Here is a 15479-nt window from a genome sequence, read left to right on the forward strand (position 1 = left end):
CTGTGCCCAATGAGAAACTGTAATATCTGTGGGTTTTTTTCCCTGTATGTGCAGGACGGCAGTGCTTTAAGGATGTCCTCGTTGATGGACAGAGTCACCTTTTGATAATCAGAGAGGAGACAGAACTGCCAGATGCTCAGGTGAGTTCAGAGACCTGACCAGAAACTCTAATATGATGGTCACCTTTACTGCAGCGTCTTGTATTTTGACTGCTATTTTTCCCTTGTTTTCCTAAGTTTGCAAGTTGGGTGGATGCAGTTATCCTAGTTTTCAGTCTGGAAAATGAGGCCAGCTTTCAGGAGGTTTACAAATTCTACCACCAGCTTGCAGTCCACCGGCCTATCGCTGAGATACCTTTCGTAGTAGTTGGCACTCAGGGTAACACACTAGTACACGTGTGATTTTTCTTCAGTTGCAGAGATGAGCTGTCATTGTACTTAATTTGAGTTCTTTTTCTAGATAAGATCAGCAGCACCAATCCTAGAGTGATTGACGATGCCAGGGCCAGACAGCTGTGCTCAGACGTGCGGCGCTGCACTTATTATGAAACCTGTGCGACATACGGCCTCAACGTGAACCGAGTCTTCAATGATGGTACGTGTTTCCTGTTGTGGGCTTGTGCCGCGAGCAGGATCATGAAGCTTGTGTCTGTTGGAGGGATCATATTTTTTTTATTTTGTTTCACAGCTGCTCAGAAAATCATGGCAGCCAAGAAGCAAGCTGCTCTGCTGGCCTCCTGTAAATCTCTCCCCAACTCTCCCAGTCATTCTGGAGGCTCCACCCCAGTGTCGGGCATCTTTCCAGGACAGGTAACACCGTCTGAATAAATAGTACAAACTGGACCATTTATCCTTTTTTTATTGGCTGTATTTTATGTTCAAAATGTACTGTTTTTTGAAATATGTCCCTCTCCTGTTTAATCATCCTCATCACCGTGCACCCACCGCCTCCACCCTCTCCTGCTGTTCTTTTTCCTCTGCTCAGGCCAGTAATGGTGGTCAGAGCAGTGACTACTCCTCATCACTTCCCTCCACTCCTGTGATCAGTCATAAGGAGATTGGCAGGACAGCGAGAGGAGAGAAACAGGACAGTGCCACGCCAGGGTCTGTCCGCAGCGCCACACGGAGACGCACACCTCGATTTTCGGTGACTGATCAAACCTTTTTGACTTTGTCTGTTTTTGTTTTGTCTACTCTTTGTTGCTTTGATTATACTTTTTTTTTTTTTGTAAACCAATTCTTCATAATTGGTACAACCACATTCACTATGATAGGTATGGAGTAAAAGAAAGACAATACTGTGAGTGTCAAACTGAAAACAAAGCATGGATAGAAAATGGTTAATTAATAAATAATGTAAAGACATCAACTGAGGCTTATGTTATGTCATGTTTTTTTATTCAGTCATCAAAATTGATTTGTGGATTAAACGTGGTTAAGTATCCTGACTCTGCATAAAGATATAATGGAGTAACATAGCCATTCTTCTGGATTATTATTTGTTTTCTCCTTGCTCTTGTGTTCTCTCTGGAGAAAACAATTCCTGTCTCTGTTGTGCTCGAGGCTTCATTCCATTCAACAACTGGTCACAGATTTGGTCTGCATGTTTCTAAAGTGGAAAAAAAAAGCAATCATGGTTGGATTAACATATTAAAATTGGGTGTCTTAGAATTAAAATGTTCTCCAGAGCTGTGAGGACCTGCAGTGCTGGGGGAGAATGTATAGGTTAGTTATTTTAAGTGTAATCAATTCATCCATTTTTATGTTAAAAAAAACATTGATTAGAGCAGTTTTTAGATAAATGGAACTGGCATTGAATTTATTTCTCTAATAAGACTTTATATAGGTATAGGAAACAATTCAAAAGAATAATTTCTAAGCTCTAAGCCTCTGATGCTGTCACTTTTGTTTGTCTAGGGCCGAAGAGGCAGCGACTCAAACAGAAAGAGTGCAGACTACAAGGGAGATCTGGGCATCGGACGCTCCATTCCCATCAAACAGGTACGAGCATGTGGTGTAATCTAATGACCCACCCTCTGCTTTGGACATCACACCCGCAGTAACATGACAGTGAACGTGTGAAGGCGGTTTCATCATGCAGAGAGATGAAGTGTTGTGAAGTTAGTCGGTTGAATAGTTGGTGGGTGTGTGTGGCAGCTGGTGGTCTTCAAGAGGCTCAGCTCTGTGAGATGAACACACAACGCCACTGCCAATAAAGTCTCACTCTCCAGTTTTGTCACCTCCATCAGGGCATCTTGCTGAAGCGCAGCGGGAGCTCGCTCAACAAGGAGTGGAAGAAGAAGTATGTCACGCTGTCCAACGATGGCATACTGTCCTATCACTCCAGTGTCAACGTGAGTCAGTGTGTTGACAGGATGCTGTAAAGAACCACTGAAGCCTGGTGGTTGATGGTAACTGGCTGATGTTTGGCTCTGCAGGACTACATGCTCAACACTCCGGGGAAAGAGATGGACCTGCTGCGAGTGACGGTGAAGGTGCCTGGGAAGCGACCACCTCGTGCTGTTCCAGCCTGTGGTCCTCCAGCCGGGCTCAACGGCCGAGTCAAAGACGTGCCGGGACCTGAGGGTCTCAGTCCAGGTCTGGCAACACACATAATGTCTATAGTTGATCAAGAATTTGGTCAAGAATTAGTGACATCTAATGGTGAGACTGCAGACCATAGCATATGGACTTTTCTGATTTTGTATTGCGCTCTGGCCGGATTGTTCAATTGGGCTGCAGTAGAAACATGGTGGTACAAGATGGCGCCCTCCATTGACCTTGAGCTTATAGCCAACACCTGGCTAGGGTGTGTGTAGTTTTGTGAAGCAATTCATGTTTCTCGTGAGACCCCAGACATTGTGAGACCTCCTGATTCTGTTTTCCGTTAACAGACAGTATAGGGGGAGGGAAGACGGCCCCCAATCTCCCCACAACAATAGATAACCATCACAATGACGATGAGCTGTTAAATTAGATGTTAAATTAGGGTTAAAAATCCTTCCTAGTTCTGCTTTAAACCTGACTTCTAACCATTTACACAAAAGGCTTAAAGCAGGTTTTAAAAAAGAACGAGTGGCTCAGAGCTGCTGTAAATGCACAGCTTTGGATTTCAAGAGGGTTTTTAATGAGTGCATCCTCTGTGTTGACAAAAAATAAAATTAAAATCTTTGCAAAAGAGGGATTTTTTTTACTAGTTTTGCAGGTGCATACTGTATGTGTGAAAGACTTCTTCATCTTTTTATTTTGATAGGTGTTCATGCAAAACTCGATCTCAAGAGCTTACTTTGACACTCAGTGTTTGACTAAATTACTCGGTTGCTAAGTACATGCTCACTCTCGTCTCTTTAGTGCCTGTAAGTGCCAGTGGCCTCCTACAGGTGGAGGAGATGGAAGGGCTGGGGGGTGCACTCTTCCTGAGGACTAACAGAGGCGTGCAGCGGTGCCCTTCCACATTATCCAACCATGCTCAAACTGTTGGTGAGCAACAGATCTCCTTTATGCGCACGACATTAAATCAGGCATGTCTTTTCTTACGTAGTTCTTTCTTACAGTACAGTAATAAATACCTTCTCTTTTTTAGACTCTGCAGTTGAAGGAGTCTCCAGCTCCTCCTCCACCAAAGATGTAGGCTGTTCCTCACCAGTGACCGACAGGAAGAAGCATCGCAGGAAGAAGAGCATGAACCAGAAAGGAGATGCTGCCCCTGGTCAAGCTGATGGTAAAGGCTAACAAATCCATGTGTCTTCTTAAAATCAGCATTCAGGAAGCTCTAATATTACAGATAATTGTTCTATTATGATATCATTATTATTATTATTATTATGGAGGGCTGGGTATCGACACTCATTGCTTTTGTGATATATATGCTTCCTTTATATCACTCAAAAATGTTGTTATTTGATATCCAATTTTGGTACAGAGTGAGTTCATCTCACCAGAGCCAATGACCATTCAGCATGCTGTTAGACAGAGGTCTGCTCATGATTGGACATTACACCTAGAGATGGAGCTCATTCCCAAAAGGAGAAGAGGAGCTTAACGTGTGTTTGACTGAAATCTAAAATCCATGGAATAAACATGAGAGCAGAAAGTTGCTCCATGTCCGACTGCAAGGAGACAACTGAGCGAGCTAAAACTAAAACACTTTACCGTCATTTATAATGTAATTTTCTTTTTTTTTTTTAATGGTTTCAAGAACATTGATATAGAAAAACGTATCGTTCAGGAGTCGATATGGAGGTCCAGATATCGATAATAATACTTTATTGGAAATTTTTAAACAATACCCAGCCCTATCTTTATGTTCATTATTGTAAATTGAACTAAAGCTTTGTATTGAACTTGAATAATGTGATTTAAATTTTGCATTCTGTCTCTGTCTTTCCTTTTTTTAAATGTAGCCAAGCGCAAAATGTGGAAACTTAAAAGCTTTGGTAGCTTAAGAAACGTAAGCAAGACAGGTAATGTTGATTTGTCAACACTGCATCTTACACACCTCGCAGACTCATTTAATAATAACAAAATCAAAATGTAATTCTTCCAACTGACTCATTTGTGCATGTAGGGCAGGATTTACACCACCACTGTTTGAACAGATATTTAAAAAAATAAATGTTCTCCTTTGCGTGTGTTCAGATGAGGACAACTTTGACTTCCTCATCGTGTCGAGCACTGGCCAAACGTGGCACTTTGAAGCCCAGAGCGTGGAGGAGAGGGATTCCTGGGTCCAAGCCATCGAGAGCCAGATCCTGGCCAGTCTGCAGCTGTGCGAGAGCAGCAAAAACAAGGCAAGAAAGAACAATAGGCACACAGATGTGTTCCCTTCAAGCATTCTGCTCCACCAAACCAAAATATTACCCCACATTGAAGACATTACAAACAGCTCGGCATTGTTCCGCAGTCCCGTTATAATTTCATCAACAAATCGCAAAGAATCATGAATATTATAACAACTTGAGATTCACCTTCTCTTTATTTTTATGTGGTTGAAAATGTACCTGCGTACACTGATGGTGGGTTAGACACACACCTGAGGTTTGTTATGCAAAGCAGGCGCCGCACGCACAATATACTCACACTGGCATGAAATTGCATCTGTGTTTCCATCTGCTCAGACCGCCTCTTATTCCAAGTCGCGGTTTAACTTCAGCTGTCAGAGGAAAACACTGAATAAAATCACTGTGGGCACAAGATGTGTCTGCAGGAGATCTGAGGTTTATTAAGAGAATAAAAAACAACACTTTTGTTTTTAAAAGAGCATTCACTTATTTATTTATAATCTATAAACTATTATTTTGCCGCTCAGTAAATTTTGCCAAATGTGACAGAAACCTATATTGGTTAGGAAGATACAGATTAAAATAGTGGCTGCTATCATTTTCATTTGCCCATGTTTGGGAGTAGAATGAGGCTCTTTCATTATCTCACTACTCATAGTGTTATTTAAAAGTGAAATTATTTTGCCGCAACATCTAATTGTGAGCTGTGTATTTGCGCCCTGGGACTGAGTAGTTTTCTCTAAAAGGGGCAACAAATGTTACTGTTGTTATATATTATCTGTTTTGTTTCTATAACTTTAATCAACTATTCTGCAAAAATGTGATCACCCATTGCAAAACCTGCCCTGCCTCTAGTGTTTGTGTTGTTTGTGCCATTGATTTTTCACTGGGACATTAGAAAATGATTATCATATAGCAGTAAGCAGAGCTACAGTAATATCACAGAGCATGGTTTTAATCATATACTTTATTTGTGTGTGTGTGTTTGTGTTGTTTGTGCCACAGGCTCGCAGGAACAGCCAGAGCGACGCAGTGGCTCTGCAGGCAATCCGCAACGCAAAGGGCAACAGCTTCTGTGTCGACTGTGATGCTCCGAGTTAGTAACACGACTTTTTTCCCGTTCTGTAAATGTCCATATGTGTTGTGTTTTGGTACATTACCCACCTTGTATACCAATTAATTCAAACTACCAGAGTCAGACAAATCCACTCCTGCACTAAAATGATGACTCATTCAAAGATTGACAGTGAGACCCACTCACATTGTGCTAATTTGATGGTCTAATATGACATTTTTGTTTGCTTGTGTGTTTGCACAAGATAAAGGAGATTAATTTGTAGGTATTTTATAATTGCAAAATTTCAATCAAAGGCAAGTTGAAAAAACATGCTGACTCATTCAAAGAAATCTCATTAGCTAAATGCATTATTGGATCTAAATAGAGTTCATACCTTGGAATACATTTTCACTGACGTTAGTAAAATTATCTGCCAAAGAATTTCCTCGATGTTAAGATCAGAGGCGGACAGGGTACACAGCTTCATTACTTGAGTAAAAGTACAGATTCCCCTTGCTAAATTTTACTCAATTACAAGTAAAAGTACTACAGTCAGATGTCTACTTAAGTAAAAGTACTGATGTACTTGTTTTTAAAAGTACTTGAGTATCAAGAGTACAAGAGTACATTTTCTAAATATTGCATTAATACTGCCACGGTTCTTAAATGTACATATAGAAACGTCCTACATGGAGTTATGAGAAATGTTAATGTTTATACCTTGAAAATGTAAAATTAAGTCATTTTCGTCTTTTTAGAATGTTGCTTTATTTAACATTTCTCACTTTCCCACAATGCAATAGCACAATGGCAACGCTCTCGCTTAGAAATGTAAGGAAGTTTATTTCAATGTATGCACCTTGACATGCTTCCTCAAGTTGGAAGATTCATTTTTGTAGGCAGTGATGAAGTTTTGTAAACAGTTTGGTAAACACAGCAAACACTTGAAGCAAACACTATCATTAACTTGTTCAGAAAATTGAAATAGTCTGGCGAGGTGGGGCCACGTGTTGGCATATTCCCGGGATGGACCTGCTGCGTCTTCATCCATCGTTTTGTCCATGGTTTCGTCTCTCAACTAAATCTGACTATGGAGTTTTTGTTGTTGTTGTTTTCATAGAAGAAGTAACGGGTACTCGGGTTATGGATATAAATGTATTGGAGTAAAGAGTACAATATTTGCCTCTCAAATGTACTTGAGTAAAGTCATGAGTACTCCCCAAAAATGATACTCGAGTAAAAGATCCCTCAAAACTGTATTTAAGTACTGTACTCAAGTAAATATACTCCATTCCTGTCCGACTCTGGTTAAGATGGAGGTAAATGAAGCCGCTGAGAATGGTTGTGCAAATATTTGAATGTGCCTGATTTCAGTCCAACACAGGAATCAAAGGCACAGAGCGAACATTAAGATGAGCCTTTGTTGGTGGAATATTTTAGAAATCACAAAACCAAACAAAGACTATTTAAATGTGAATGTCCCACTGAAGCTGAAACACTTCAAAGTTTCAGTAGAATGAGTTTGGCACACGACACAGATTTATACTCACATATATTGTGACAAATTCAGTCGCAGACACATACTAAAGTTCAGCTCCAATAAAGCATCTGTCTGATTTGCTGTGATTTGCGTTTCTCCCTCTCCTCAGATCCAACCTGGGCCAGTCTGAATCTGGGTGCTCTCATTTGCATTGAGTGTTCAGGGATCCACAGAAACTTGGGGACTCACCTGACACGCGTTCGCTCACTGGACCTGGACGATCTGCCCCGAGAGCTGACGCTGGTTCTCAGCGCCATCGGCAACCACATGGTCAACAGCATATGGGAGGCACGCACGCTGGGCCGACGTAAACCGGCACCTGATGCTTCACGGTGAGAACATAAAGAGTAGAGACAGACCTGAGGTTGGCAGACGTGTCAGTAATGCTATTACTGGTGCAACACTGCTTCAGTTAAAGGTGCAGTGTGTTAGATTTAGTGACATCTAATGGTGAGACTGCAGATTGCAACAAACGAATAACTCATCAGCATAACAGAGAGATGTTTCCCACTCACTTTGACTTCTTAATTGGGTTAATATTGACACAACAACAGTGTGTAGACCACAAGCTACCTAATTTTCATCAAAAAAGAGCTGGAGAAACTACATACAGTCGATGGTGTATTATCATGTACGGTACCACTGGGACATTTACAGAACGGAAGATGGCTCTTTTTGATGAAAATGAGCTTCTAGCTTGTGGCCTACATCACTATGATTCCAAATATGTCTTCGTCGTGGAAGTTTGAATCTGTGAATGACTTTGTAACTTTACTTATCTTTGTTAATAATGATTCATTGCAATGCCAGGCTTTTGAGAACTCATTCCCAAACCTAAAATAAAACTCAGTCATATTATCTCTGTCCATCGTGCAGCTTCAGCCCTCTTGCGCCCAATTTTGCTCACACAGCTCTCAAGAGTATTTAATTAGTTTAGAGCCCCCCCCCCCCCCCATCATGTCTGGGGAGCGAGACATATAGAAAGATGTGCACATCTGCACCATGCTTTATGTACATCTATGCGCTTCACATAGAATTACAGAAAACTCAATACTTAAAATCTACTTTGCACTTAAGAGGAGCTGCACTGAGAATCCCCCAAAGGACCACTCAGCATAGAAAGTGGGCCCAGAGTGTCCCAGTCCCAGACCCAAGAAAATATCTGGTAATTAATGTTATTTCTATGTCACACAATAGAATTTTCTCCATGCAATTACATTTCATTTAATATGCATATTATGTTTGTTTTACAGTTCAAGTGCCGTTATGCTGTGCAATAGTCCTACATACTTCATATTTGTATCTGTAAAGTGAGTAGAGTGAACATGATCTTTATTTATGTTTTTTTTGTTTATAGAGAAGAGAGGGAGATATGAGCAGAAAAGTATTTTTATTCTGAGAGCATTTTCTATATATTTTGCATGCCTTTTCTTGTTTTCATTTTTGTCACTACTTGTTTTTATGATATTTTACTACACAATTTCATTTTATAGAATTCTTTAGAATTGAATTTGAATTGAGAGACAGAGAGCTCTTCACCTTCTGCTTTAGACATTAGGTTTTTAGAATTTTTTTTATAGTACTGTCTTCTAACATGACTTGTCCAGACTGCTTTCAGGAAACTTGGAGCTGTGTGGTACAGAACAGCAGCAGCTCATACACGCTTAGAAATAAAGTGCGAAGTAGAACCAGGTTCTAGGTTCTTCGACTTTTCCTCATAGGAGAACCCTTAGTGATGCCAAGAATCCTTTTAAAACCCTTTATTCAGGAAAGGGGTTTTAAAATGGTTCTCTGTATCAAAATGGTTCTTACTGGAACCATTAGTGTTACCAAGAACCCTTGAAATCAAATGGTTCCAGATTGAACCTCAGCCCTTGTAGAAGAACACTTTTGGGGCCAATTCCTATCTTAACCCTCAATCTTAACCCTCAATCAGCTTAACCCTTAATCTTAACTGGTTATTTTGTCACTTAGAAATGGGACACCCCTTAAATGCAGATACGTCTTCAGACTGTAGGGGGCAGAATAACGCGAACGCTGCGTTCCAGTCTGTCAACTCCAAAAAAGAAGAAGAAGAACACATTTAGGTCCCGATTATTTATTACGATCCGTTTGTCAGTCAAGTAATTAGGTTGTCAGTTAGTTATAAGATGATACTCATACAAATACCACAACCACGGACATATTCAGCTGACAGGTACCACACACCACAGCTTATTGAAGGATAAACGATAGCAAACGATCGCTTGTCGCTATTGACAAAAATATCGTAAAATAAAAATAAATGTTACGCAACAATGACGTCAGTAATCCATAATATGGGCCTAAACTAAGATAATACAATGGTTTTCCTCATTTTTATATCTCTAATAACAAAGAAAATTGACGCTTTCGGTGGCATCTTTGTTATGGCAAGACACGCAAGGCATTCTGGGTAGCCCTTGCGGGTGGTCTCGGAAAATCACAATATTGAGGGCGGTACAGCCCTTAAACTTGCTCCTCAACTTAATTTTTCTGAGAATCGGGACAGCACTTGCACTAGCGGGAGCGCGCATTTTTGAGATTGAGGGTTAAAGGGACACTGCCTAGTATTTATGGGTTTATATGACCCAAAATCCACTTTTTTATACATATTATGTGCTCCTGCATTGTCTAGTCGCTGTATAATAGCCTTTCTTTCATTTTCGTAGTGTTTCAAAAAGTCATGTAAAATCACATGGTCATGGGCCGCAGCAGCAAGACGCCATGTTTCTACAGGAGCCTGTAAAGACAAACCCGAGAGAACAAATCAAGTGTCGCTTTACTTGTAGCGGAAGCCCCGCCTCCACTCTCTCCGCTTCGTCTGCTACGGCCGCGGTAGCTCGCCCTCTCCCTCGCCGGGCTTCTGACAGCTCTACCGCATCCACAAAGAGCTGTCCCTCGTCCTCGTCCTCTCCCCCTCCCTCTCGTTGTCTGAATAAATACTAGAACTTCATCTGCTGACACAAAGAAAGACGACGAGGACCTTCATTTGACCGGCTGAGGATACCGTAGCGCTCAGGGAAGGGAGGGGGTGAGCAGAGGAGCAGTTTGTTGTTGTAAATTTCAGCCTCTCCTCTAGATGTCACTATATACTACTTACTTCACCTTTAAGATTGAGGGTTAAGCAAGGAATTGGAATTCACCCTTGGAACCCTTATTTCTAAGAGTGTAGTCAGGCAAATGTTTAGAGAGGATTTCTTGATGCTCTGTTTTTCAGAGAACTCCAAAGCCAAAATTGTGGTTGTGATACAGATGTGAGTGTGCAGGGTGTTTTAGCAGTCACAGCTGATTTGGTTTAAAAAGAACAACAGCAAAATTCTAAAAATTAATGCAGTTTATAGTGTTGCAGTTGTATCAATAATAGTCAAGGGGCCCCAAATCAGATTCTGCTCAGGGCCCCACAAAGCCTTGTGCTGGCACTGTTTGCATCAGAATCCACTTCTAAAATTTTTTTGTCAGCACTCATTTGCATTATTAGCCATAGTCTGGCTGAATGCAGCCGTCACGGTTTACTAGCGCTGTGTAGCTACCATGTACGTCGTCTCCATCACTGTGGGAGCAGTGGGGACTGTTGCCAGGTGACACTAAACCAACAAAAGCCTTGTGCATTGTGGGAACTCATTTGACAATGGTTTGAATGGAGCAGACATTTGTTGATTATTTAAAAGCTGCTCTCCTTCCTTCAAACTTATAGACCTATACAAACATACTGAGGAGTCATGTGTTAAATGTCTGCCTGTAAACCCTTGTATATGTCACAAATGTTTCCTCATAGTTCCCATTCTCTTTGCTTTCTTTGTTTACAGAGAGGAGCGGGAGTCGTGGATCAGAGCCAAATATGAGCAGAAACTGTTTGTGGCACCGTTGCCTCCTCCCACTCCCGGTGAGGGTCCAGACATCACACTCTCTGGCCGTCTTCTGTTGGCAGTGATGGAGCACAACCTCCCAAAGCTGCTGCTCCTTTTGGCCCACTGCACTAAGGAGGACATTAATGCACCTCTCAGCCTGGCCCTCTCCTCCAGGTCACTCTTAGCACTGCGACTGCCCGGCTCTGCCTTGCATGCCGCCTGTCATCAGGGTGATGTGGTGATGACGCAGCTTCTTGTTTGGGTGCGTATGCCTCTCTCTCTGTTTATCTCCCTGTGGTTCTGCCATTAGTGATAAAGGAAGCCACAAAACACCAAAGCACTGCGATGCTGTGGTGTTTTGAGATAAGGAAGCAGTGAAGGTCGGGAATCAGCTAGGTCTGACAAGAGTTTAGATTTTATCCACAGGAGACCTCCGTGTTTCATGTAAAACTGGCAGAAGGAAAAATACCCCTCAGTAACTTGTAAGTGATAAATGCATCATGAAACAGTAAAGCACTGAATCAGAGGACTCAGCAGATTAGTCAGACAGATTTACTGTACATGTGTAAAGTGAATACCATATCAGGTGTTAGACCTCAGAGAACGCTACATGTGATTAAATTTCCTTAAAGCCATAGTGACAATGAATATACTGTGGTATTAAAAAACACTAAAATCTTCTGTCATATAGCTCTATGTGTATGAGCCGTTTTTCATGACTCATCAAAAACAGACTGCAGTAATCCCTCAGATGTTATGCAGAATTGCATTTCCCCCTCTGAACTGGTGCAAGACGTCAGTCAGCTATGTTTTCCATGCTGTGACAGCTGAAGGTGACATTACACCGCAATATCATCATACAATTGCAATATCATGCTACCATGATTGTTTTGCTTGCCGTCACAATCTTGCACCATCCCGTACCTACTTGGGTGTCATGGCTGCAGCCTAATCCAATACAGCTGAAGAAAATGGTGAGAACTGTGTGGTGTTGTAAGCGACATGGGTGCAGGTGCAGGGATTAAACCAGTAATATACATCCAAAATAAAAACCCTCTGAAGTTGCACAACTGACCCATAATTCACCTAAATACAGGCTGTTATAAAAAGGAAACTATCTGTTTCCACAAGCAAAAATTCCACTTCACTCAGCCTGAACACAGTTCAGTTCATCAACACAACACAACACAACACAACACAACACAACACAACACAACACAACACAACACAACAGGTAACAGCACGTTACCTCCAGAATGTAACAAAAACACAATTAAGAAATCAGTCCAGTATAACCATTCTTTTGTTTTTCTTTCATCCGTTTGTTTTCACCGATCACCATTCCCCTCTCACCGTGCCGGCCAAGTGTCTGACAGCCCCAAACATTCAAATTCAACTCGAAACAGCTTAATTTACGCCATCTTTACAGTGGAAATGTTCAGTTCCGCCTCCAGCACAAGAGACGAGATGAGCAAGACCTTGCAATAGCTGCACGCCTGTTTACCTGAACTTTCAATACACACAACAAAGACAGAGTTACTTCAGCCTTTAGCAGTAAATGAGTGCATTTAAAGAAGTTGTCATCATTTACTTCACTTGTATTGGCTCTAACCCTGAAACTCTAAAGGTGTTCTATTAAGACTATAATCTTATCCAGGTTTCAAAGTTCTCTGTCTCTTTGACTTCCTCCAGTATGGCTGTGATGTTCGGTATCGTGACGCTCAGGGCCTGACGGCGCTGGCTCTGGCTCGCAGCGCTGGCAGCCAGGAGTGTGTCGACATCTTGCTACAGTACGGATGCCCCAACGAAGCGGCCCCCTCCATTGCTACAGCAGTTGGCTTCGCAGCAGCCACGACATCCAGCTTCCCTGTTGCCATGGCACCGAGTCCTACAGTTGCCACGACACTCAAAATCTCGCACAAGAGTGGAGGCACCAGCTTGAGCTACAGCACCTCAAGAAGAGCAGTGTCATAATGAAAACATAGTGCAGTATAATGAGTAAGTGTATGTGCGTGTGGGTGTGTGTGTGAGTGTGTGAGCTTAGAATGACTTAACCAAAACAAAAAGAGAACTTTTCCTGGCGACACATGACATGGCATCAGATTTAATAGGAATGTATTGCACTGTATACCAGCTGGTATGATTCATATGATACATCACGCAGTCAATATCCCACCAAGTTTAACTATCAAATATTATCAGTATATTTACTCTGTTAACAATGGAAATCTGCCTTTTTCTCAGCGTGAGCATTTAGAGCCCAGAGGTAAGAAGACTGCAATAAGTTTACTATTTGATAAACTGACATCTCTATTTTCTGATCTGTCTCGCTTGAAATCTCAGTGTCCAACGCATCCATTCTTCTTCCTACCTTTATAGACCATGAATGTCAGTTTTAAGAGATTCAGAGTGTGCGTGTGTGTGTACCGTGTTATGCTCTTGAAAAAAGGTGAAAAAAACTTTACTAAGGTTGATTAACAAAGGCTGATTTAAAGATAACTAAATTAAGTGTAAAGAGATGAACTGATAAAACAGTATAATATTCTAAAAAGAAAAAAAAGAAGAAAAAGTGCTCCATTTTCCAGATTGTTCTTGTATGATTTTGTACAGTTGGTTCTGTGTATACAAAACAAAGGGTTACTTATAGTTGTTCAGAGATTTACTGCACAGCCTCTCGGCGTGGATTTTCCTTTGAAAACCACCTGACTAACACTTTGACATCCCAGACTGAGATTTCTGTGTCATGTCTGTATCACTGTGTGCGACGTCAACACTGTACATGCCGCTTCACGACAGCAGCTCATTTTCACGCCGAGCTTAGCGCTCGACATGTAAACAAAGGCGTTGGCGTGGCTTGATCGTGACTGAATGTAGACCAGGTTTATTATTTCCAGCGACGAGCACTTGTTTCCCCAGACAGTGCTGTGCGTTAGTGTTTTTTTTTATTTCATGATGAATAAACGCCCCTGCTGTGATTAATAGATCAAAGATTTTGATCTATAAAACGGGGCCATTGAATGATTATTATTATTAGTATATTTACAAGTGACTGAATGGAAGAAATGAAGGAATGTTGCCCCAATTATTATTTATAAAAGGGCATAAACTTAAACCATTCTGCAGTACTGTGTGTATTTTTGTGTTGATCTGAAGACTCTGCTGCGTGTATATTTGTCTGTGATGTAATCATATGTCTCCATTTGTATTTTTATACTCATGGAATGATTAATAGAGAGCTCATTATTGACACACCGTGGCTGCTGCCTAAGCTTTTGTGTTTTAACGGCATTCTGTTTTTGGTTCTTTTCTGTGTATACAGTTGATATAAAATATGAATGGATACATATAAACTGTGAGGTTAAGTGAGGCTCCAGCGAAAAGCAGGCAGTGCAGTTGCATCACTAATGCTTGCTTTGTTTTTTCGTACATACACAGGTGGGATTCCTCCTGTAGCCGCTGGCCATAACTTCATATTCTTTTTAGCAGTGGAACATTAAAACTTCTGCATCAGAGCAGCTCTTATTAAAGGCCCCACACCAGCTTTATGGCTTTGACCCACTTTTATCTGGGTCAAAGTAATTTTTATGGAGAGGAGTCATTTTTATTCCATCATACTATCTCTGCGGTGGTTTCACTTTCATGGCTTCACACTAGTAAAGTGATGTCTCTGGGCAAACACACACACAAATAACAATAATAAATCCAAAAGGTGATGCCAATAAAGTGATGGTTTGATGATTTATAGATGTTGAAAACATATTAATATATATATATATATATTCAAAAAAAGAGGTATGTATGAAATGGAACAGTGATATTTGAATGATATAGCTATAATATAGATGTATAGTAAAATAATTTAGTCCTGAAAATACGAAAAGAAAATGTAGAAAGATTTACCATCAATAACTTCTAATTTCCTCCATTGAACAGCACCATTGATAAAAACATAATTCACTGAATTCCTGCATTTGCAGATTATACTTTGATTGATTTGCGCCACATAAACTCGTGTTAAACTTGAGGCATAAGCTTGGTGTGCCCTGATCACCAAACGCTTTAACATATTAAAGAAATCAAGCCATCTTTACATAATAGTTTTGTACACTAAAGCCATTAAACGGGTTTACTTGTTTAATTCAAGTTCAGTAAAACCACAATTAATATTAATTTTCAATACTAAAGTATTAAAAAATGAATACACGGCCACTCTAATGTTAAAAAACAGACCGG

The 15479-nt window shown here is 40.9% G+C and overlaps 1 protein-coding gene across 1 annotated transcript in view; it reads left to right on the forward strand.

The window, feature by feature from the left end:
* The window catches only part of LOC310926483 (arf-GAP with GTPase, ANK repeat and PH domain-containing protein 1-like), a gene marked incomplete at both ends in the record, with an annotated part of 29389 nt that extends 16169 nt beyond the window's left edge, over nt 1–13220 (forward strand). The window contains 16 exons of the mRNA XM_083888625.1: nt 55–140; nt 237–378; nt 460–594; nt 688–809; nt 985–1146; nt 1917–2000; nt 2249–2353; nt 2438–2597; nt 3351–3479; nt 3583–3720; nt 4403–4462; nt 4638–4789; nt 5786–5876; nt 7487–7709; nt 11205–11508; nt 12939–13220. Coding sequence (XP_083744751.1) covers nt 55–140; nt 237–378; nt 460–594; nt 688–809; nt 985–1146; nt 1917–2000; nt 2249–2353; nt 2438–2597; nt 3351–3479; nt 3583–3720; nt 4403–4462; nt 4638–4789; nt 5786–5876; nt 7487–7709; nt 11205–11508; nt 12939–13220 — 2375 coding nt within the window. The remainder of the gene's footprint in view (nt 1–54; nt 141–236; nt 379–459; nt 595–687; nt 810–984; nt 1147–1916; nt 2001–2248; nt 2354–2437; nt 2598–3350; nt 3480–3582; nt 3721–4402; nt 4463–4637; nt 4790–5785; nt 5877–7486; nt 7710–11204; nt 11509–12938) is intronic.
* Nucleotides 13221–15479: the final 2259 nt, after the last annotated feature.

This window comes from Microchirus variegatus, assembly GCF_963457635.1.
Source record: "Microchirus variegatus genome assembly, chromosome: 4".
In the NCBI taxonomy this organism is placed as follows: Eukaryota; Metazoa; Chordata; class Actinopteri; order Pleuronectiformes; family Soleidae; genus Microchirus; species Microchirus variegatus.